Source organism: Schistocerca serialis, chromosome 4 (genome assembly GCF_023864345.2).
Source record: "Schistocerca serialis cubense isolate TAMUIC-IGC-003099 chromosome 4, iqSchSeri2.2, whole genome shotgun sequence".
In the NCBI taxonomy this organism is placed as follows: Eukaryota; Metazoa; Arthropoda; class Insecta; order Orthoptera; family Acrididae; genus Schistocerca; species Schistocerca serialis.
This window is the reverse complement of record NC_064641.1, coordinates 89,634,683-89,657,380: the sequence shown is the minus strand read 5'-3', so window position 1 is coordinate 89,657,380 and position 22,698 is coordinate 89,634,683. Positions and strand designations below refer to the sequence as shown.

The 22,698-nt window shown below is 44.7% G+C and overlaps 1 protein-coding gene across 1 annotated transcript; it reads right to left on the bottom strand.

The window, feature by feature from the left end:
• Positions 1–1,879: 1,879 nt before the first annotated feature.
• LOC126474268 (spidroin-1-like) lies at positions 1,880–8,441 on the bottom strand. The gene is made up of 2 exons (XM_050101733.1): positions 8,399–8,441; positions 1,880–2,311 (listed from the first exon to the last, which is right to left on the bottom strand). The coding sequence occupies exons 1-2, from the start codon at positions 8,408–8,410 to the stop codon at positions 1,880–1,882; spliced, it is 444 nt and encodes a 147-aa protein (XP_049957690.1). The 5' UTR covers positions 8,411–8,441.
• Positions 8,442–22,698: the final 14,257 nt, after the last annotated feature.

Sequence of the window (22,698 nt, the reverse complement as noted above, 5' to 3'; positions counted from 1 at the left end):
CGTTTAAGGTCTGAGATAAAACAAGCTACACCTCTCGTTCATCTTTGATGTTTGTGGAGAGAACGCCCTAGGTTTCGATGCATGTTCAGTGCTGTTTGACTACTTACTGTGCGATTCTGGCAGCATCAACGTGATGTGCTGTTCCAACCGGATAATGCTCACCCACACACTGCCGATTAAACTCAACTTGCTCTGCAAGACGTGTAGCGACTTCCGTGGCCATCATGAACGTTGGACTTGTCTCCATTCGAACAGGGATGGGATATGATACCCCATGTGACTCGTACGATTCATTCACCCATAACCCGTACGATGTTATGCGAACAAGTCGACCAGGTATGGAATAACATATCCCGAGACAGTATTGATCCCCTTTATGATCGACTGCATGCCAGAGACAGTGACTGCATTTGCCACCTCTGGAGGATGCACTGCGTACCAATATGGATGTTCCAGCAGATATAATCATACCATTTATTCCATATGTATAGTTTTTATAACATTTTTAATAATTAAAAAAATTCTCATTCATTTACCCTCTTAGCTGCACATTTTTAATTAGATTACATGTTAGGATCACCCTGGATCATCTTTAGGTCTAAGTAGCCACCTCAACAACCCGTAGTGTCTACTCAAAGCCAAATATCGGAGTACTGCATGTCTCTCTACTTTGATATGTGGTTCTAGACAAGACGAGTTGCTGACGCGAGTAGTTAGATCTGAAGATGATTCAGAGTGATCGAAACATGTGATCCAATTAAAAATGTGCTATTGAAATGAAACGATAAATGAGAATTATCTTCATTATCTAAACAGTTGATGAAACTGTCAAGACGATTATGTCGACTATAGTGAGTCGCGAATGAATTGGAAAACTCTTCTTGTTTGTTCTGTTTCTTCTTCTGGCAGTGTAAATATTGGTCACTTCTTCATTAGGATTAAGGGACTTCACGGTGTTGAATCATCCTAACTTCATCCTCTATGTAACTGCTGAGTGAGAACCAAGTGGAGCACTCTCCAGTCATCGAAGTAGGGGATGCAAAAAAGAAGACGCTAGTATGAAACTTCCTGGCAGATTAAAACTGTGTGCCGGACCGAGACTCGAAATCGGGACCTTTGCCTTTCGTGGGCAAGTGCTCTACCAACTGAACTACCCAACCACGACACACGACCCGTCCTCACAGCTTTACTTCTGCCAGTACCACGTCTCCTACCTTCCAAACTTTAACGAAGCTCTCCTGCGAACCTTAAAGAACAAGCACTTCTGAAAGAAACGATGTTGCGGAGACATGGCTTAGCCACAGCCTGGGGGATGTTTCCAGAATGAGATTTTCACTCTGCAGCGGAGTGTGCGCTGATATGAAACTTCCTGGCAGATTAAAACTGTGTGCCGAACCGAGACTCGAACTCCGGACCTTTGCCTTTCGCAGGAAAGTGCTCTACCATCTGATCAACCCAAGCACGACTCACGACCCCGAGTTCCAGTCTCGGTCCGGCACACAGTTTTAATCTGCCAGGAAGTTTCATATTAGCGCACACTCCGTTGCAGAGTGAAAATCTCATTCAAGAAGATGCTACTTCAAGGAAATTCTCGTCGATATGGGACTGAGAAGACGTAAATGTCCGTATTATCAGCGAAAAAACTTTACATTTGCCAATGGAGATATAGCGTCATCTGTTTAGCAGTCACATACACAGGAAGCTGAACTAGATGTAGTGTATCTTGATGAAGTTCTGTTAATGAAGAAAACAAGACTGTGTTCATTTGCAAAAACTACGTTTATTTATAAATAACTTTGTACAAATACATATGAGGTGTGTTTCATAAATAGCTACACGCGTCCGTCGGTCAGTCTCGGAGGGTCAGCAAGGCTGAGGGTCAGCCCAGGTGGTGTCCGGCCTTGAGCGCCAGGATGCTGGGGGCGGCCAGGCCGGCCCCCGCGTAGCCCAGGCCGGCGGGACCGTACGCTCCGGCCCCCGCGTAGCCGGCGGCGGCGGCGCCGGCGTAGGCGGCGCCGGCGTAGCCCGCGTAGGCGGCGCCGCTGGCGGCGTCGGCGGCGTTGACGGCGGCGTCGCGGGCGCGCGTCTCGGCCACGTAGGTGAGGTGGGCCTTGCGCGCGGCCGCCACCTCGGGGGTGTCGAAAGGCACGCCGCCGGGTCCGATCACGATGTTGGCCGGCGCGAAGTGGTGGGCGCCCGCGTAGCCGCCGTAGGCCGCAGGTCCGGCGTAGCCCGCGCCCAACAAGCCGGGGGCGGCGCCCAGGAAGCCCGGCCTCGCCATGGCGGCGGCCACCAGGCAGCTCAGCACCGTCTGCAGGCAACAGTTGATCGACTAATGCGTGCAGACTGGTACACTGGTGTCTAGTACACTACTGCCCATTAAAATTGCTACACCAAGAGGAAATACAGATGATAAACATGCATTCATTCGACAAATATATTATACTAGAACTGACATGGGATTACATTTTCACGCAATTTGGGTGCATAGATCCTGAGAAATCAGTACCCAGAGCAACCGCCTCTGGCCGGGATAACGGCCTTGATACGACTGGGCATTGAGTCAAACAGAGCTTGGGTGGCGTGTACAGGTACAGCTGCCCATGCAGCTTCAACACGATACCACAGTTCATCAAGAGTAGTGACTGGCGTATTGTGACGAGCCAGTTGCTCGGCCACCATTGACCAGACGTTTACAGTTGGTGAGAGATCTGGAGAATGTGCTGGCAAGGGCAGCAGTCGAACATTTTCCGTATCCAGAAGGGTTCGTACAGGACCTGCCACATGCGGTCGTGCATTATCCTGCTAAAATGGTTTCGCAGGGATCGAATGAATGGTAGAGCCACGGGTCGTAACACATCTGAAATGTAACGTCCACTGTTCAGTGCGGATAAGAGGGGACCGAGACGTGTAACCAATGACACCCCATCCCATCACGCCAGGTGATACGCCGGTTTGGCGATGACGCATACACGCTTCCAATGTGCGTTCACCGCGATGTCGCCAAACACGGATGCGACCATCATTATGCTGTAAACAGAACCTGGATTCATCGGAAAAAGTGACGTTTTCCCATTCGTGCACCGAGGTTCGTCGTTGAGTACACCATCGCAGGCGCTCCTGTCTGTGATGCAGCGTCAAGGGTATCCGCAGCCACGGTCTCCGAGCTGATAGTCCGTGCTGCTGCAAACGTCGTCGAACTGTTCGTGCAGATGGTTGTTGTCTCGCAAACGTCCCCATCTGTTGACTCAGGAATCGAGACGTGGCTGCACGATCCGTTACAGCCACGCGGATAAGATGCCTGTCATCTCGACTGCTAGTGATACGAGGCCGTTGGGATCCAGCACGGCGTTCCGTATTACCCTCCTGAACCCACCGATTCCATATTCTGCTAACAGTCATTGGATCTCGACCAACACTAGCAGCAATGTCGCGATACGATAAACCGCAATCGCGATAGGCTACAATCCGACCTTTATCAAAGTCGGAAACGTGATGGTACGCATTTCTCCCCCTTACACGAGGCCTCACAACAACGTTTCACCAGGCAACGCCGGGCAACTGCTGTTTGCGTATGAGAAATCGTTTGGAAACTTTCCTCATGTCAGCACGTTGTAGATGTCGCCACCGGCGCCAACCTTGTGAGAATGCTCTGAAAAGCTAATCATCTGCATATCACAGCATCTTCTTCCCGTCGGTTAAATTTCGCGTTTGTAGTAAGTCATCTTCATGGTGTAGCAATTCTAATAGCCAGTAGTGTAGATGGTAACTCTACACAAATAAGCTTACAAGTTTGAAATGCAACAACAACTGCTCCAAGAGAACACTATACTTTTACCAGTGCACGTACTCAACTTGAGGGTATTGTGTACCAGGAAGTTGGAGGAAAAGATGTAAAGAAGATTAGGGTTTTACATCCCATCGACATCGAGGTAATTAGAAACAGAGTACAAGCTCGAATTGTTTCAAGAACAGGGAAAGAAATCAGCCTTGCCCTTCCAAAGGAACCATCCCAGCATCTGCCTAGAGCATTTTGGGGAAATTACATAAAACCTAAATCTGAATGGTCGGACGCTGGTCTGAACCACCGACCTCCCGACTGCCTATTGCTCTAACTGTTCCGGCGTAAAGCCAAGCGCCGGCACGACGAGCAAGAACGTTAAGCCGTCGGCACACGGATCGTGCATCCGAACGAAGAGCAATGAGCATGCCCAGTTTCTGACGTCATAGCGTGGAATAGCACGCTCGGGAGTCTTTCCGAACGTGCAGAGCTATATCTGGAATGTCAGATATTCTGAGCGTGTGTCTGAGCGTTGGCCAATGAGATAGCACAACGCCACCTACGTCACAAGCGCGCCGTCTCCCTTCAGTACAGAGTTGTGAGGCGCCATATTGGCATTCATTTCAGGCCTATATGCATATATGCCGTTTCTGAGCACCAGCAACTTGAGAATCACTGGAAAACTCGTTGGTAACTGTGTGATTCGTTCCAATAAAATAATGAGAAACATCATATTCGTGGCAAAAGAATTATTGTAACGTCCGTATTATGAGCGTGGATTATTTGAAGGCAGCGACACGCTGAGGATCCAGCCAAAACGTATTGTTCTTGGTACAATTTGTTATAATTAAATTTCAATTGTAACATATCTACGATTAAGGTTTTCAGCAAGGAGAAAGATTACATGATTAGCAACAAGCAGTGTGGTGGTAGTTTAGCACAGCTGGCACGATAGCTCAGATGCCGGCACGGTAACTCTGCGTGTTTGGTCAGAGGGTTAGCTGTCCTCTGTAATAATAAAAACTGAGTTAATGGATCAACGACGAACCGAAACGGGTGTCTTGCGACGTCCGCACCGAACAGATGAATCGAACGAAAACGATCAAAATGAGATTAAAAAAGCCTCGCTTTAATAAAAAACTGAGTGATAGGATCAACAAAGAACCTGAACGGCTGTCATCGGACGTCCGCCGCGAAAAAATGCATCGACCAATATAGAGCAAAATAAGATTTTTTAAAAAAAAGCATAATGAATAGGGTCACTGTCATGCATTGTGTTGTTTCTAGGGGCGGTGGTTCGCGTCTTGACTTTTCCAAATTTATTTTCCTAATATTCGAGTTTTTATTAGGTTCTGATACTTTATTATTAGTTTAAAATAATTATACACTATAATATTTGATGTTATGTAAATATAAGTTCACCTTTTTTTGAGGGGTGACTTTGTTCGATTGGCTTAATCTACAGGACTTGTGTAAAGATATTTTGCTCCTTTTTCTTTTACGCCTCGTAATTCACATGTTGCAAAGATTCTGCTGCTAGGTAGGAACAGTAATCAAATAAGACTGACCTTGGGTTTTACTAAAATGTGGGAATGATGAAATAATGTTAATCTTACGCGGAGAAGTATTCCAAATGTGTAACGCACTGTTTGTGATGGAACTTTTATAAGCCTGTGTCCTTACTGATCGGACATGGTACTTTCCTTTTCGTGGACGATGGAGGAAATGTGCGTTTTAATAGAGCTAACGTCGGAATTTTACGCGCGCCCGTTGAGTAAACAGTACAATTTACGAACTAGAAACATCCCTCAACTGCCGCTGGAGTGTGTTGTGACCACATATACCACGTTGGGGCCCACGTACCGTATGCACAAGTCGCATCGTTCCTGAGCGTTGAGCAGCACGTTGAACTTGGCACGCTCAACGTTAACGTTCGACAGCACGGTCCGTGTGCCGACGGCTTTAGAGCAGAGAGGGCTCTGAGACGACGTCAGCCAATAGTACGCTAGACCGACAACGAGGCAGTAGCGCCATCTACACGAAGAGGAAATAAACGCCGCGGCGCCTGGCCACGGCCCAGCTGAAGACTAGCCGTTCTACGAACGCTAGAGTAGCGATTTAGCATGTGTATCGTTTCGCTTATGTTGGAAATTGAGTATACTTATGAGATGGCTTATGTTTAATGTTGCCCTTTGCTTGCGACATCCCACTGCAAGTTTCTCAAAGTTAAGTATTGTCATTTATCTTACTGTAATAAAAATCTAGCAACACGATTTGCTTGAATTGTTGTCTTGCGATCCGAGAAAGCAGATTTCCTAGGCACCCTATATTAGACATGTGGGCGCAACACAACACTAACTACTGCGCCACTTCATTCGATTTGGAGGAGAACCTGCAACAGTAAAATAACTAAACTAAACTAAACTCCTCCCAAACAGGCCATGAAGGCTCGACGGTACCGACCGGCTGCCGTGTCATCCTCAGCCCACAGGCGTCACTGGATGGGGATATGGAGGGGCATGTGGTCAGCACACTGCTCTCCCAGCCGTATGTCAGTTTCCGAGACCGGAGCCGCTACTTCTCCATCAAGTAGCTCCTCAGTTTGACTCACAATGGCTGAGTGCACCCCGCTTGCCAACAGCGCTCGGCAGACCGGGTGGTCACCCATCCAAGTGCCAGCCCAGCCCGACAACCCTTAACTTCGGTCTGACGGGAACCAGTATTACCACTGCAGCAAGGGCGTTGTCCAACAGCAAAATATATGTACATAAAATAGATGTACATCTAAATGAGTCAGTGTGTATTATAACTGCAATAATGATAAACAGCTTCATGCCCTCATAAGCATCGCTTCGCCAGACTTGGAACCTTTTTTTTTTTTTTTTTTTTTTTTTCTTTTGCTATTTTCTTTCACTTTAGTCATCAGTCGTCTGATTTCAACCCATGACCTCAATCATTGGCTGGGTGTATTACAATCTCCTTCTTTCCCCACTGATTTTATCTTCAACAGCTCTCTCTAGTACCATGGAAGATTTTCCCTGAGGTTGTTACAGGTGTCCTGTCATCCAGTCTCTTCTTGGCAAAGATAACTGGCCACAATTAGAGATAAGAGAAAGCTTCCTTACTCCCATTAATGCTTCGAACACTGTATTGGCTAGTACTCCACAGTCCTACCTTAAGTTCTACGGATGTGTGAGGGATTATAATAGAGTTGGACTGAAAAATTGGACCATTTTAGGCTTTGGAGAGTTTAAGGTACACGATGGCCTTTTTCTCAATTCAAAATAATACTCGACTAGAATAAATAACGTAGGGTAACGGAATGAGATTTTCACTCTGCAGCAGAGTGTGCGCTGATATGAAACTTCGTGGCAGATTAAAACTGTGTGCCGGACCGAGACTCGAACTCGGGACCTTTGTCTTTCGCGTGTAAGTGCTCCACCAACGGAGCTACCCAAGCACGACTCACGCCGCGTCCTTAATGTTTTACTTCTCCCGTACCTCGTCTCCTACCTTCCAAACTTTACAGAAGCTCTCCTGCGAACCTTGCTGAACTAGCACCCCTGCAAGAAAGGATATTGCGGAGACATGGCTTAGCCACAGCCTGGGGGATGTTTCCAGAATGAGATTTTCACTCTGCAGCGGAGTGTGCGCTGATATGAACCTTCCTGGCAAACTATGTGCCGGATCGAGACTCGAATTCGGGACCTTTGTCTTTCGTGGGCAAGTGCTCTGCTGCATTACCCGCGAAAGGCAAAGGTCCCGAGTTCGAGTCTCGGTCCGGCACACAGTTTTAATCTTCCAGGAAGTTTCAACGTAGAGTGACATTTAAGCTCCAAATCTATGGAGTTATATCTTAACGATGTTTTGGCACCCGTTTGCTCACGTTTATTGTTACTTCATCAAATGGTCAGAAAAGGACGCAGAAAGAAATGAGTGTTTTTAGTGAGCGCGCACTGGTATATCATTATTGGAGGATCGAAATTAGTATTTGTGAACATTAATCTCACACATTACTTACACTCATTTGTACTATGGGTACCATTGCACGCATGGATTGCCACAGTGGTAATAGTGAAGTAGTTGTCCTAATAGCCGGCCGGAGTGGCCGTGCGGTTCTAGGCGCTGCAGTCTGGAACCGAGCGACCGCAACGGTCGCAGGTTCGAATCCTGCCTCGGGCATGGATGTGTGTGATGTCCTTAGGTTAGTTAGGTTTAATTAGTTCTAAGTTCTAGGCGACTGATGACCTCAGAAGTTAAGTCGCATTGTGCTCAGAGCCATTTGAACCTTTCATTTTGTCCTAATAAACAAACTAAGATGTGGGCGTAGCGGAAATGATGTAGTGAGGGTAGCAAGTGACCGCGAAAACAGCATTGCCCAATGAAATGAGAGTTATCGCGTAAAGTGTTGACCTAAACTGTGCATATGCACAACATCAGTGTGAGAGAATTCCCAGCTATTTGCAACTTTCTTGAAGAAAGTAAAGAAACGTTAAAGAACAGGTAGCTGTGAGAATGTCGTCGTTCAGCGCATCTATGTAAAAGTATAATTCGCAAGGCACGAAGGGCACGCCCTTGGAGCAGAACCTGGCTAGTCGAGGCCGGAGCGATACTCACGAGTACTTGCATCGTGGCTGTTGGACTTCCGGAGGAGGCTGCGATCGGCGACCGAATGTGCCTCAGCCGGCGCTGCGCGGCGTATTTATAGTGGGCGCCGCTGTTGGGTGCATCGCGGGAAAGTGAGAATCGGGAAATATGACGCCTTCATCGTGGGCGCAGGTCTTCAGGTGTTGGGCAGGGCGCGAGTACCCGCCCTCCGCGTCACTCAGTGAGCTGGCCTTGGCATTTCGAGCGCTGGAGCGGCCCCTCTCGCCTTGCTGCTCTAGGGAATACCGGGCGGTGCCATCCAGACGACGGTCTAGCCTCCATCTTCGTTCTCAGTTTGTTTCGAGTTACAGACACTATTCATTTTTTACAACAGTTTTGTTTTCTAACTGGGTGTTGTTGTGTCGTCTTGATCATCATCATTCACCCCCATTACGGTCAGAGGAAGGCAATGGCAAACCGCCTCCGCTAGGACCTTACATAGTATGGTGGTGCGGGTTTCTACATCTACATCTACATCCATACTCCGCAAGCCACCTGACGGTGTGTGGCGGAGGGTACCCTGAGTACCTCTATCGGTTCTCTCTTCTATTCCAGTCTCATATTGTTCGTGGAAAGAAGAATTGTCGGTGTGGTTCTGTGTGGGCTCTAATCTCTCTGATTTTATCCTCATGGTCTCTTCGCGAGATATACGTAGGAGGGAGCAATATACTGCTTGACTCTTCGGTGAAGGTATGTTCTCGAAACTTCAACAAAAGCCCGTACCGAGCTGCTGAGCGTCTCTCCTGCAGAGTCTTCCACTGGAGTTTATCTATCATCTCCGCAACGCTTTCGCGTTTACTAAATGATCCTGTAACGAAGCGCTGCTCTCCGTTGGATCTTCTCTCTCTCTTCCATCAACCCTATCTGGTACGTATCCCACACTGTTGAGCAGTATTCAAGCAGGGGGCGAACAAGCGTAGTGTAACCTACTTCCTTTGTTTTCGGATTGCATTTCCTTAAGATTCTTCCAATGAATCTCAGTCTGGCATCTGCTTTACCGACGGTCAACTTTATATGATCATTCCATTTTAAATCACTCCTAGTGCGTACTCCCAGATAATTTATGGAATTAACTGCTTCCAGTTCCTGACCTGCTATTTTGTAGCTAAATGATAAGGGATCTATCTTTCTATGTATTCGCAGCACCTTACACTTGTCTACATTGAGATTGAATTGCCAATCCCTGCACCATGCGTCAATTCGCTGCGGATCCTCCTGCATTTCAGTACAGTTTTCCATTGTTACAACCTCTCGATACACCACAGCATCATCTGCAAAAAGCCTCAGTGAACTTCCGATGTCATCCACAAGGTCATTTATGTATATTGTGAATAGCAACGGTCCTATGACACTCCCCTGCGGCACACCTGAAATCACTCTTACTTCGGAGGACTTCTCTCCATTGAGAATGACATGCTGGGTTCTGTTATCTAGGAACTCTTCAATCGAATCACACAATTGGTCTGATAGTCCACATGCTCTTACTTTGTTCATTAAACGACTGTGGGGGACTGTATCGAACGCCTTGCGGAAGTCAAGAAACACGGCGTCTACCTGTGAACCCGTGTCTATGGCCCTCTCAATCTCATTGACGAATAGCGCGAGCTGGGTTTCACACGAGCGTCTTTTTCGAAACCCATGCTGATCCCTACAGAGTAGATTTCTAGTCTCCAGAAAAGTCATTATATTCGAACATAACACGTCTTCCAAAATTCTACGGGCAAGAGAATGATCCTATAAGGGTTTCGATTTTACCGACTGAGGTCCCCTACGCTCCTCGGAGTATGGGACCTCATCATCATTGTTTTCTAAATTTCAAAAACGGTTGGTTTCAGGTTTGCTAAACCTCTACATTTTACATTTTTGGGGGTTCCACACCTCATTCGGTAAAATCGGAACCCTTATAGGATCATTCTCTTGCCCGCTATCAATCTGTTCGACTGATAAGAAACACTTTTATCAGGGAGGGCAAGACCCGCAAATTGAAACTAGGGTCATGTACTAAGGTCCACGGCTCCTTGGCGATGTAACTAATTTCAGTTTCAATGTCAATACAATCAACAGATGCGTCCGTGTTCGTGACATTCTTAGATACTTGGAAATTCACTCATCAAAACCTGTAGATGAACTATTTATATACATGTGGTGGCTGGAAAACGAGAGTTTGTGGGATGGGGTCTGGCGTGACTACCGATTCTTCAAAGATGTATATAAAACGATAAGGGTCGTGCCTGGAAAGTGGAAACCGGGAAGTCGGGCCACCGATAATTGAGCCATCGTTTAAACCTAGCCTGCACCTCCCAACAATGTGAGGAGTTGCCAGAAACGACACGTGGTTCGAATTCCACGTTTAATCTTTGGTCCCTTCTCCCCGGATAGATAACTGGTGTAGGCTATGGACAGGAAAGTCGCCGAAATGGCGTCGAATAGAAAGACTTTCACCGAGCCATTGAGCCACATCAGATTATTATTATTATTAGTAGTAGTAGCAGTATTACCTAGACGCACAATTAAGTTTGTACGAAGCCATCAGAGCCCAAATTCTATCCGCACGTCTCCAATTTTATTAATTAATTAATTTATTTATTTTGACAAGATCAGAGCTAACAGTCCCTCTCTCACATCTAAGTAGTCATTTCAAATAAATTTCGTTACAATTAGTTATGATAATTATAGTTCAAATGGCTCTGACCACTATGGGAGGTCATCAGTCCCCTATAACTTAGAACTACTTAAACCTGACCTAAGGACATCTCACACATCCATGCCCGAGGCAGGATTCGAACCTGCGACCGTAGCGGTCATGCGGTTCCAGACTGTAGGGCCTAGAACCGCTCGGCCGTCCCGGACGGCACGATAATTATGGTACATCCAATGTACAATATTATTACTGTAGTTCAGAAAATCTAAAAAAGTCACTGCTTACACTCGCTCGTGAAAAGTGTAACAATAAAGACGAGGTACAGGAAGGGAAATTTATATCATGAGGTACAGCAGCAGTGTATGAGAGATTAGGCCTGGAAGAGGCAGAGAGAGAGCGGACGTAATGAAATATAATTCATCTACATCTGCATCTACATGGTTACTCTGCAATTCACACTTAAGTGCCTAGTGCAGGGTTCATCGAACCATTTTCATACTACTTCTCTACCATTCCACTCTAGAATGGCACGTGGGAAAAAGGAACACTTAAATCTTTCCGTTCGAGCTCTGATTTCTCTTATTTTATTAAGACGATCATTTCTCCCTACGTAGGTGGGTGTCAACAAAATATTTTCGCACTCGGAAGAGCAAGTTGGTGATTGAAATTTCGTAAATAGATCTCACCGCAAAGAAAACCATCCCAACCTGCGTGTCATATCAGTGACAATCTCACCCCTATTGCGCCATTACACGGAACGAAATGCCCTTCTTTGCACTTTTTCGATGTCCTCCATCAATCCTAGCTGGTAAGGATCTCACACCGTGCAGATTAATGAAAAATGGAGAAAAAAATGGCGTCGTCGACTGAGAAATGAAAACAGAACGAATCGTAAAGGGGGAGAAGCATTTCCTTTACTCTTTGACAGAGGGGAAACTGGCGATATATGTTCATTATGGGGAAACATTATGAGTGTGACAGAAGGAACTACTTCAGCTTCTTCTTGAAAGCATTAGAGCATATAATTCTGCTGTGACTGAAGGTTAGTTTATTCCAGGAGCGGACAGAAAGAACAGAGAACGTTATTGCGAAAATTTTTGTCTTCTTCGCGGGATTATCTAGGGTCCTAGTTAAGTTAGAATTTGTGTACCGATTACTATGAGATTACAGGTACTTAATCTCTGATGCGAGGTGCTAGGGAGCATGGGCACCGAGGAGCCGATGATGTAAACATAGTGTATGGTAGTGACGCACCTTGGCTGGCAGCAACATACCTAACTGGGTGTATGAGTCATTGACATAATGAAACAGGTGGATGTTTGCAGTAATAGCGCACACCACACACAAGCATCCATGGTTAGTTCTAGGCGGTTAATGCATCGCGACAGTGGAGGTTCGGGACAATGACTGATTACAATAGTTTACGTTTTACACTCTGAGGAGATACGTTACGAAAAGTTTGAAAGGCATAGAAGCAAGCGGGAGTCTTCTCCCGTGTGGCGACAGTAACTTCTACTAAGCTGAGACGCCCATCCAAAGCTACACACGCGTTCTTCACTGTTTTTTGATAAGGTTATTTCTTCATTTGTTACACTGTAGCATGTTACCTACGATTTAAACATAGGCAGTATTGATTCTTACACAATTTGTTACTATCAACAGCAATTTTTTTCTCTACATCGGCAACGAACGACAGGTTTTTTGATGTTACTGGAATACCGTTAGGAAGAATAAGAAGCTAATTTTTCTCGGAATTCAGAACTTGTTAATTTCCGATGGGATACTAAAATTACTTGCGACTTTTAGTGTAAGTTCCAGGTTTTGCACCCATCTTAACAGTGAAGACATCACGATGACATTATTGATGTGTTCAGGTGTGGTGCTTAGGTAAAGCTGGAGATCTTCTCCGTAGAAATGATATTTACGTAGATAGGTATTTAGCTAGTTTTATGGGTTACAAAATAATTCTTTTAATCTGTTGAGATGAAGATGGCCACTGGCTGGTCAAAACTTGTTACAGCGTTGCGAAAGTTCCAAATGCGTCGTAAAAAATAAAAAATAAAATAGTCTTTTCAGTATTGTATCCATTTGGTGTGTCAAATGTGCTCCTATTCTTTTCTACCTACGTAAAATCTCTCTATGGTATGAAATGCAAACGGCCTGTCACGTGGAATACGCCCTCATACGTTCTCGAACGATCACCAATGTTAGGCAACGTCGGACCCAGTGAGTATTTGAATGGTTGCCCGTTTGGTACACCGGATGCCGTTGGATCAGACACACAGTTCGTCGGTGTGGTGTCCTACTGAATGCTTTGCACCAGGCCGGTGTGACGAATGTACGATATTTTGCTGCAAGATTCTCTATGTTATGGAACTCATTTATTCCCGTATTTCGACTGTTTGTTAATTTATTTTGGATACATTTAGGAGCCTTGTATCTTCCTCTTCCAAGAGCTACCACGTTTTAGGACATTAACGTTCTTAAAAGAGTTATCCACCGCGTGGCGCAAAAGGTCATAAGGAGTTCAGAGACGGATAGCCATAATTTACTGACCAGTCATGTTGCCTGCGCGGTCGCCTTCTACGTAGCGCATGACAGAAAGGTATTCAGTGTTCCCAGGGTGCAATGTTTTTTGTCAGAGAGGCATTTCGGAATAACAGCTGTTAAACTTTATGGAGGCACAATCAGACGACAATAAGGAGCAGGTACCGTAATGGAATTTTCGAAAGCGAACGGAACGGAACGAAGCGATGACCCCTGAGGAGGGCGATCGGCGAGGCTCGGCCCACTCCACTTTCTGCTCGGCCGGCCAGCCGGGGGCGGCGGGTGGGGGCAGCGGGGGCGGTGTCGCAAGACTGGCCACAGCCGCCCCCGGGTCACGGTCTCGTCCGCCACTCCTCCGCTCCGGACTGCTCTCCAAGAGGCCGCTAAATATCACCGGTTCACATCCCGACGATAAAAGGGAACTCTACGACTCAGAGCCACGCCCGCCGGAGCCACCTCGGCGAAACAACAAATCATCTTTCGTGAATAGCGACACATCGTGCAGAATGGGAAGCTACATCTACTCTTAGAAAGCTATCTTATGGTGGTGGAGGGTACTCTGTTTATCACTATCACTTATCCTCTTTCTTGTTCCAGTCGCTAAAGTAGCGCGAGAAGAGCGGTTGTTGGTACGCTTTCGTGTGAGCTTGAATCCTCGCGAGATATACGTGGCAGGAAGCAGTATATTGGTTGACTCTTCTAGATACGTACACTATTGGAATTTTAAAAGCAAACCACACTGTGAAATGGATCGCCTCTCCTTCAGCGTAGTCTTTCACTGGGTTTGGGTGAACATCTCCGTGATGCATTCACGCTTGCCAAATGAACCTGTAACGAAACGCAGTGTTGTTCCTTGAATCTACTCTATTTACTGTATCAATTATCTTTGTTACATGTCCCAAAATGACGAGCAATACTCAAATACTTGTAGAGTGAGGATTTTGAAAGCTACCTGCTTTGTGGGTGGATGACACTTGCTGACGGCTCAGCCAGTGAATCTGTCAGCATATGTCTTAAATTCACTAGGTTTTATGTAGAAGTTCAAATCGCTCCCTACGCTTACTCCGAGTATTTAAAGGATGCGACTGCTTCCACTGATTGTTTTGCAGTCGTATAATCAAATAATAATGGCTCTTTCTGCCTATTTATGCACGGTACGTTATATTCGTTCAGGTGACGGTCAAGTGATAATCCCCGCACCAAGTGTCAAAATGGTTCAAATGGCTCTAAGCACTATGGGTCTTAACTACTGAGGTCATCAGTCCCCTAGAACTTAGAACTAGTTAAACCTAACTAACCTAAGGACGTCACACACATCCATGCCCGAGGCAGGATTCGAACCTGCGACCGTAGCAGCAGTGCCGTTCCGAACTGAAACGCCTAGAACCGCTCGGTCACAACGGCCGGCTACACCAGGTGTCGGTCCTGTGTATGTCTTCCTGCATTTCACTACAATTTTCAAGGGTTGTGGCTTCTCTGTATACAACAGCGTCATCCGAAAATCGTCTCACGAAACTTCGAGCTTATTCACTACGTCATTTAGATGTGTTAGTGTGAAAAGCAATGATGCCGTAACACTCCTTTCGGGTACTCCTGAAGTTATCTGAACATTTCTCTCCGTTAAGAATGACACGATGTGTTCTATTTACTAGAAAGTCTTCGATCTAAAGATGGAGCTGGTATAACACTCCGAACGCTCGTATTTTTTTTCATTAGGGGTCTGTGCGGAACTGTGTCGCAAGTCTTCCGTAAGTCCGGGAACACAACTTTAATCTGGACCCCAGAATTTACTGCTTTCTGACACCAATAATTGGAAGTCGCTTACTTATAATCCAGCTTCTTAAAAATACGGCATCCGATAGCAGCCAGTGACACCAATATCGACACCAAATTTTCGATGGAAATGCGACTGCAAGTGTTGTCAAATTACATAGGTCTGCTGAAACTTAGAGGTCAGATTTTCAGCGCAGCGTAATTTACATTCATGGGAAATATAATTTAGATTATGGGAAATATAGCATGCCTTCTTCTATCACTTAACTCCTTTTTGACATGCTTTTAATTCAAAATAGTATCGCTAACGAATGGCAGGCGAACTTTCGCTAAAATGCGATGAGTACTACCGCCATACCGTTAGCCACTCGTGGCAGTCTTTCATGTGCCAGACGACCTCCTCCAACTTCGATATTTCGGCTTGCGGAGGGGGGACGATCGCACCTGTCGCTGCCGATTTTCCTTTTCCTGTTTTCTGAGGTTTTGTGTACTTCCTTCTGTGTTTGACGTCTGATGAGGTTGTCTGTTGCTAGTCAGTATGTTTCGTTAGGCCCTATAGTCGTAATGTGCGGCACTTTGTGAAGAAACACTATTTTCAATTTGTACTTCCTCAGACTTACCCACTTCTTGTCAAAGAGTATTTTCTGAAGAAAAAAAAAATATGCTGAGAGAAAAATCAATTCACTTCTAAGGTTATTTAATTCTTTCGTTGTTTTACACATCAAAAACAGCCCTTAGGTCAGAATCCTGGTTTTACAATGCCAACGTTCTCCTTATATAGCGCACAGTACTATTCACTTCATTAGCAACATTGCCATTTCATTTTAATGGGATTCCGATAGTCGTCCAGAAACAAGGAAAAGTACTCACCTCTAGTGGGGCAATTCCTCGCGTGTCGTACTTCCCTCGCATAGGGATACTTGCATTAGCTCCCAATTACAATGGTACTCTTCTGGTCTAATGTGTGTTAACAATGAAAATACTTGGCACCTTCTTTCACTGAGCATTTCTTTCCAATTTTTATACAAACCTTAATATTATTTGTATTTTGTAGTTGAAAAAATTGTAATACTCTTTTCCACTTCATTTATTTCAGAACGCGTGCTAATGATCAAGCCGATGAGCGGACTAGGCAAAAAAAAAAAATAAATAAATAAATAAATAAATTGAATTAGCTAGAGTTGAAATGTTCATTAAAATACTTTGACATATGTAGCACAGTTGAGTTACGGGACAATTGCAGTGCAGTATGGTAGACTCTCCTCATGAAGTGTACAGTAGGTTTCTGCACTTTCTACAATCTCAGGATTGGTTAGAGCCACAGAAGTGAAACAGAGAAACCGAAAGTCTCATAGCACATTATACGTGAATAAATATCATCGTGCTGGCACCTATACGAGGTACCTAATCTGTAAGTGTAGTAGGGCGAAGTAGGGGTAGTTTGCTGTAGTTTTGCGACTAATACAGCTGTCGTTTCTTTCTTAATTTAAGAGGGGAAATGGTGGCTGAAGGGACAAAGTAAGTGTTTTCCATCAGTGTAGTTTGTTGAAATGCAATGAGGCTAAAACAAAGTATAAACCTGTGGAAAACACAAAAATGATATTAAACTAACACAGATGACGTGTAGATGTGGCGATTGCTATTTTGTGGGAAACCATCGTGGTGTCAATGATAAATTGGATGCAGATGATGTTGCTGAGTATGAGTAGGGCCTACCAGCTGAAGGGCAAGTATCTGTCTGTTCGCTGACCAGCTCACGGTTAAAGCTTTCTGGAACGGAATCAAAAGTAGGGGAAAATGTGAGATAGCTGGGGAGCTTATATTTGAAGTTCGAGACTGGAATCTGTAGTGCTTTACTGCAGGGGTTGCTTGTAATGGGGATTTGCTCCAATACTCTATAAGATTTGAACTTCTACAAAGGCTAAACTTTCAGAAAAGAATTTATAATAAACATCCCGAAGTAGAGAAAGTATCAGGGAAAGACAAGCTGCTGCGCCATTTGTCCTGCAGTGATACGGAAACAGCGGAAAATCCCTAGTTTGAATTATGACGACAGTCAGATTTCCATTACAAGTCGGAGTGACATACAGATGTTACGGAAAGTACATCTCAGTCCTGTTGGGGTCGCCAGTGATTGTTGAAATGTTTGAGCTGACAATATTTTATTTTCTGGTACAAATATCAATATGAAATTACTAGGTTCGATTACTCTACAACCATTTTGCATCTGACAGTTAATATGTGTTTTCATCGTTTACTCTTCATTTTACGTATTTCGCTGTTTTCTAGGTTTTTGTTTAGACTTCTATATTTTTAAATTTTTGTTTTAGATCAATTGGTACTTTCTTTCTTCAGTATTTCCACGTGCCGAATTCAATGTGTCAAGGCTATCCAAAGATATCAGTTGTCCGATGAGGCCCCTAGGTGAATAACATAACCCACAAGAGAGTTAACTATATGCTGATTCCAGCAAAACCGACTGGAAATCGCTGGTACTGCTTAATGGCAATACGGTCCCATCAATACATTGGCTTATGCAGTGGACACGAAAGAAACTTATGAAACCATGACTTTGCTAATAGAGGCAATCACATGTAAAGACCTCGACTGGCAGCTTTGGTGTGATTCACAACTTGTTGTACTTCTTATACATGGTGGGTTCACGGGACGCTTCGGTTTTTTGTGGTTATGGGACAGTTGAAATGGTTCAAATGGCTCTGAGCACTACGGGGCTTAACATCTAAGGTCATCAGTCCCCTAGAACTTAGAACTACTTAAACGTAACAAACCTATGGATGACACACACATCCATGACCGAGGCAGGATTCGAACCTGTGACCGTAGCGGTCGCGCGGTTCTAGACTGAAGCGCCTAGAACCGCTCGGCCACTCCGGCATGCTATGGGACAGTCATGACACCAAGGACCACTGTAGAATGAAGCAATGACCTACAGGGAAATCGTCTATTACTGGAAAGAAAAATACGAAAAATACTCCATTGACTGAAGCCGATAAAACCATCTTGCCCCTTCTTCATTTCGAGTTGGGCCTTATTAATAACTTTGTTAAAGGTATGGATAATATAGGTTGGGCTTTCGATCATTCGAAGAAAAGTTATCTCGGCTGAGAGAAGCAAAGCTTAAAGAAAGTATATTTTTTGGGCCACAAACGAGAAAACTGATGAATTATACACCATTTGGTATCAGACTAAAATATGGAATTAACTGCTTGGTGATTTTTCACAGTAATTGTGAAAGGCTTTTTTGGGCGACGAAAGAGATGATATCTATGTTTCTGTTGCGGATAGTCTGTTAGACAGTTACAAGAACATGGGGTGAAGAACGTCAATTAAAATTCACTTTTCTGATTCCCGCGTTAATTTGTTTTCCAGAACTTTAGGGAACTAGAAGCGTGAATAGGATGAACGCTTAGCAGGGTCACTGGAATACTTCGATGGTGGGTGACTACTGCTGGTGTCTTGTAATGGAGAGTGATGAAATGGCAAAAGGAGGGTATCGTTGTCACATTTTTCGTATACCAAAGAAGATTAAAATTGAAAATATGTTGTGAACTAATTTAGACATTCTGGTGGCATCATGTACATATTAAATAGTATTGAGTTGTAAGGTTCTGAAGATGTATTTCTTGTTTGTTTTAATTTTGTTAATGTTCGTCAGTACCAGTTTTGATTCTACTGCGTATCTAGGTAACGTGAAGAGATAGAAACAAATTTTACCAGTGAATTCAGAACCCAAAATTTAGGTAAATCCACCCATTTATGGACCAAATGGCGAAAAAAGTTTTTTATGTTTACTTCTGTCCTGCAATATTTTAGAACGGCAATTTTCCGCCTGGACTGCTGAACGTTTATTTATTCATCACGATCGTGATGTCGGCTTCTTAATCGAGTTTCAACAGACAGATCACTATGAACTGCCTCAAAGGACAGTTTTCTCGAAATGTTACATGTGTATAAGACAACAGGAACCTAAGTCATTAATATAAAAGAACGTAGCACTTTATGCAAATACCTGCTACCGAATCCATGTGATCTGCGCACCTAATTGTCACTACGCTTCCACCAGGTGTGACATTCGACAACTAAAGCTCTACGTTCGTTCAGGGTGCTACTATCAGACATTGTGTCTATGCCATCATAAGCCTAAATCGCGATCCAGGTGGACAAATAAACTTTTCAGAGCTCACACGGAAAAAGTCCTTTCTAAATTACCAGTCTTTGCCGTCACTAGCCAACTTCAGATCATTACACATATCTACATCTACTTGGGTACTTCCTGTTCACACTTAAGTGGCCTGGCAGTGGGTTCTTTGAACCGCCTTCAGGCTACTTCTGCATCGTTCCATTCTCCAACAGCTCGTAGGAAAAATGAACACTAAACTCTTTCAGTACGAGCCCTGATTTCTCTTGTTTTGTTATGATGATTATTTCTCCCTATGTATGTTGGCGACAGTAATATCTTTTCGCATTGAAAGGAGAGAGATAGTGATTGAAATTTCGCGAAAAGGTCTCGTCGCAACAAACAAAGTCTTTTTTTTTTTAACCCTCCGTCGCTCGCGCAGATGACACTCGTCATCCACATGACTTTCCCGCTCAATTTTGTCTGACAGTGCAGGACTGAGATCGCGCCATTTTCAAGTACCTTTCTGTTAACTCTCCAGCAGTTAGCTCCAATCATTGTTGGCTTCCAGTTATGATAGATAAATAGTTTATGAAACATTATTATAGTCTGGAGGACACCAGTCATCCGCACGAGCTATGCTGCCACAATCTGAAATAAAGTAAGTCTGTATTACTTTATTGCTTTCCTAGATTCAGCCGATCTTTCATGTGCGTAAATTTGGGCTTATTGAAACTGACTGCAGTTACCTTCCGTGTTACCTAGTATTCTCTTTATTTTTAGATTGTGGAAGAAATGTCAAAAGCAGGAAAACCTCGCACAGAGTTTAGTAGAGATCCTAATGTGTGGTTGGAATGGTTCAATGACCTCAGTGACGAGGAAGCTCACAGTGAAAGCGCTGACTCAGAGACTGAAGACTGTGTTCATGAAAGCGGTCATGATTCAGGAACAGAACAAGAAGTGCCAGAGAATGATGAATATGAGTCACAGGAAGAAGTAACTCAAGAGCATGCATTTCTTTTAGGCAAATATGGAATAACTAAACCGAGGAAAAATAAATATCCTACCATTGTTAGAACCAGATCTTGTAATATCATTACGCATTTGCCTGGACCAAAACATCAAGCTCGTGTAAAAAAGACAGAAATAGAAATTCTGAATTTGTTCTTGAAAGTAAACATGCACAAATATATCGGTCAGTGAAGTTCATCGTAACTTCTCTAGGGAAAGGGATGCCATAGAGATCAGAGCTTTCATTGGTTTGTTATGTTTGTGGAGATCTTTGAGATGTTCAAGGAAGAGTATATCGAAATTTTGGGATAACTCAAAGGGAAACGGACTTGAATCGTGTTATTTATGCATAAGTGAAAACTGATTCAGGTTTCTGTTGAGATGTCTTAGGTTTGATAATATCCGTGATAGAGGTGTTCGCAGAGAGACTGACAAGTTGGCTCCTATCAGAGAGGTTCAAAAGTAGTTCAAATGGCTCTGAGCACTATGGGACTTAACATCTGAGGTCATCAGTCCCGTAGAACGTAGAACTACTTAGACCTAACTAACCTAAGGACATCACACACATCCATGCCCGAGGCAGGATTCGAACCTGCGACCGTAGCGGTCGCGCGGTTCGAGACTGAAGCGCCTAGAACCGCTCGGCCACTCAGGCCGGCTATCAGAGAGGTACTTGAACATTTCACGAACAATTGCCAAAAATATTTTTCACCTTGGCATTTAGAGGAAACTGCCCATTCCATTCAGGCAATATATCCCTAGCAAACCAGCAAAGTATGGGTTAAAAGTGTTTGCTTTGGTTGATGTAAAAACAGCTTACACTTTGAATTTAGAACCGTAAGTCGGTAGGCAACCAGAGGGATTATGTAATGCCAGTAATTTAGCTGAAGATATTGTACTTCGAATGGTCGAACTGTTTCAAACGTTACAGTATACACTACTGGCAATTAAAATTGCTACACCATGAATCAAAGCATACCCACAAGGTTGGTGCCGGTGGCGACACCTACAACGTGCTGACACGAGGAAAGTTTCCAACCGATTTCTCATACACAAACAGCAGTTCACCGGCGTTGCCTGGTTGTGTGAAACGTGGTTGTGACGGCTCGTGTAAGGAGGAGAAATGTGTACCATCACGTTTCCGACTTTGGTAAAGGTCGGATTGTAGCCTATCACGTTTGCGGTTTAACGTATCGTGACATTGCTGCTCGCGTTGGTCGAGATCCAATGACTGTTAGCATAATATGGAATGTATCACTAGCAGTCGATATGACAGGCATCTTATCCGCACTGCTGTAACGGATCGTGCAGCCACGTCTCAATCCCTGAGTCAAGAATTGGCGACGTTTGCAAGACAACAACCATCTGCAGGGACAGCTCGTCGACGTTTGCAACAACATGGACTATCAGCTCGGAGACCATGGCTGCGGTTACCCTTGACGCTGCATCAGAGACAGGAGCGCCTGCGATGGTGTACTCAGCAACGAACCTGGGTGCACGAATGGCAAAACGTCATTTTTTCGGACGAATCCAGGTTCTGTTTACAGCATCTTGATGGTCTCATCCGTGTTTGGCGTCATCTCGGTGAACGCACATTGGAAGCGTGTATTCGTCATCCCCATACTGGCGTATCACCCGGCTTGATGGTAAGGGGTACCCTTGGTTACATGTCTCGGTCAACTCTTGTTCGCACTGACGGCAGTTTGAACAGTGTACGTTACATTTCAGACGTGTTACGATCCGCCGAAGTCGCCGAGCGGTTCGAGGCACTTCAGTCTGGAACCGCGCGACCGCTACGGTCGCAGGTTCGAATCCTGCCTCGGGCATGGATGTGTGTGATGTCCTTAGGTTGGGTAGGTTTAAGTAGTTCTAAGTTCTAGGGGACTGATGACCTCAGATGTTAAGTCCCATAGTGCTCAGAGCCATTTCTGAACCGCGCGTGTGAGCGTGTCACGAATTTTCGCGCTAGTAATGGAGGCTTAATGATTACCATCACACCTCGCCTATCACATCCGTTCAACTCTCTCCGTAGTTCACTCCAACCACGGAGGACAACGTGATTTCCACAGTGGTTGAAGTGTGCTATGGCGCCTGCCCCGCGTTCTGAAGATATGCAGTAACAGCTGAAACGGTACTGTGTGTGAATGTGCAGGCAGATAA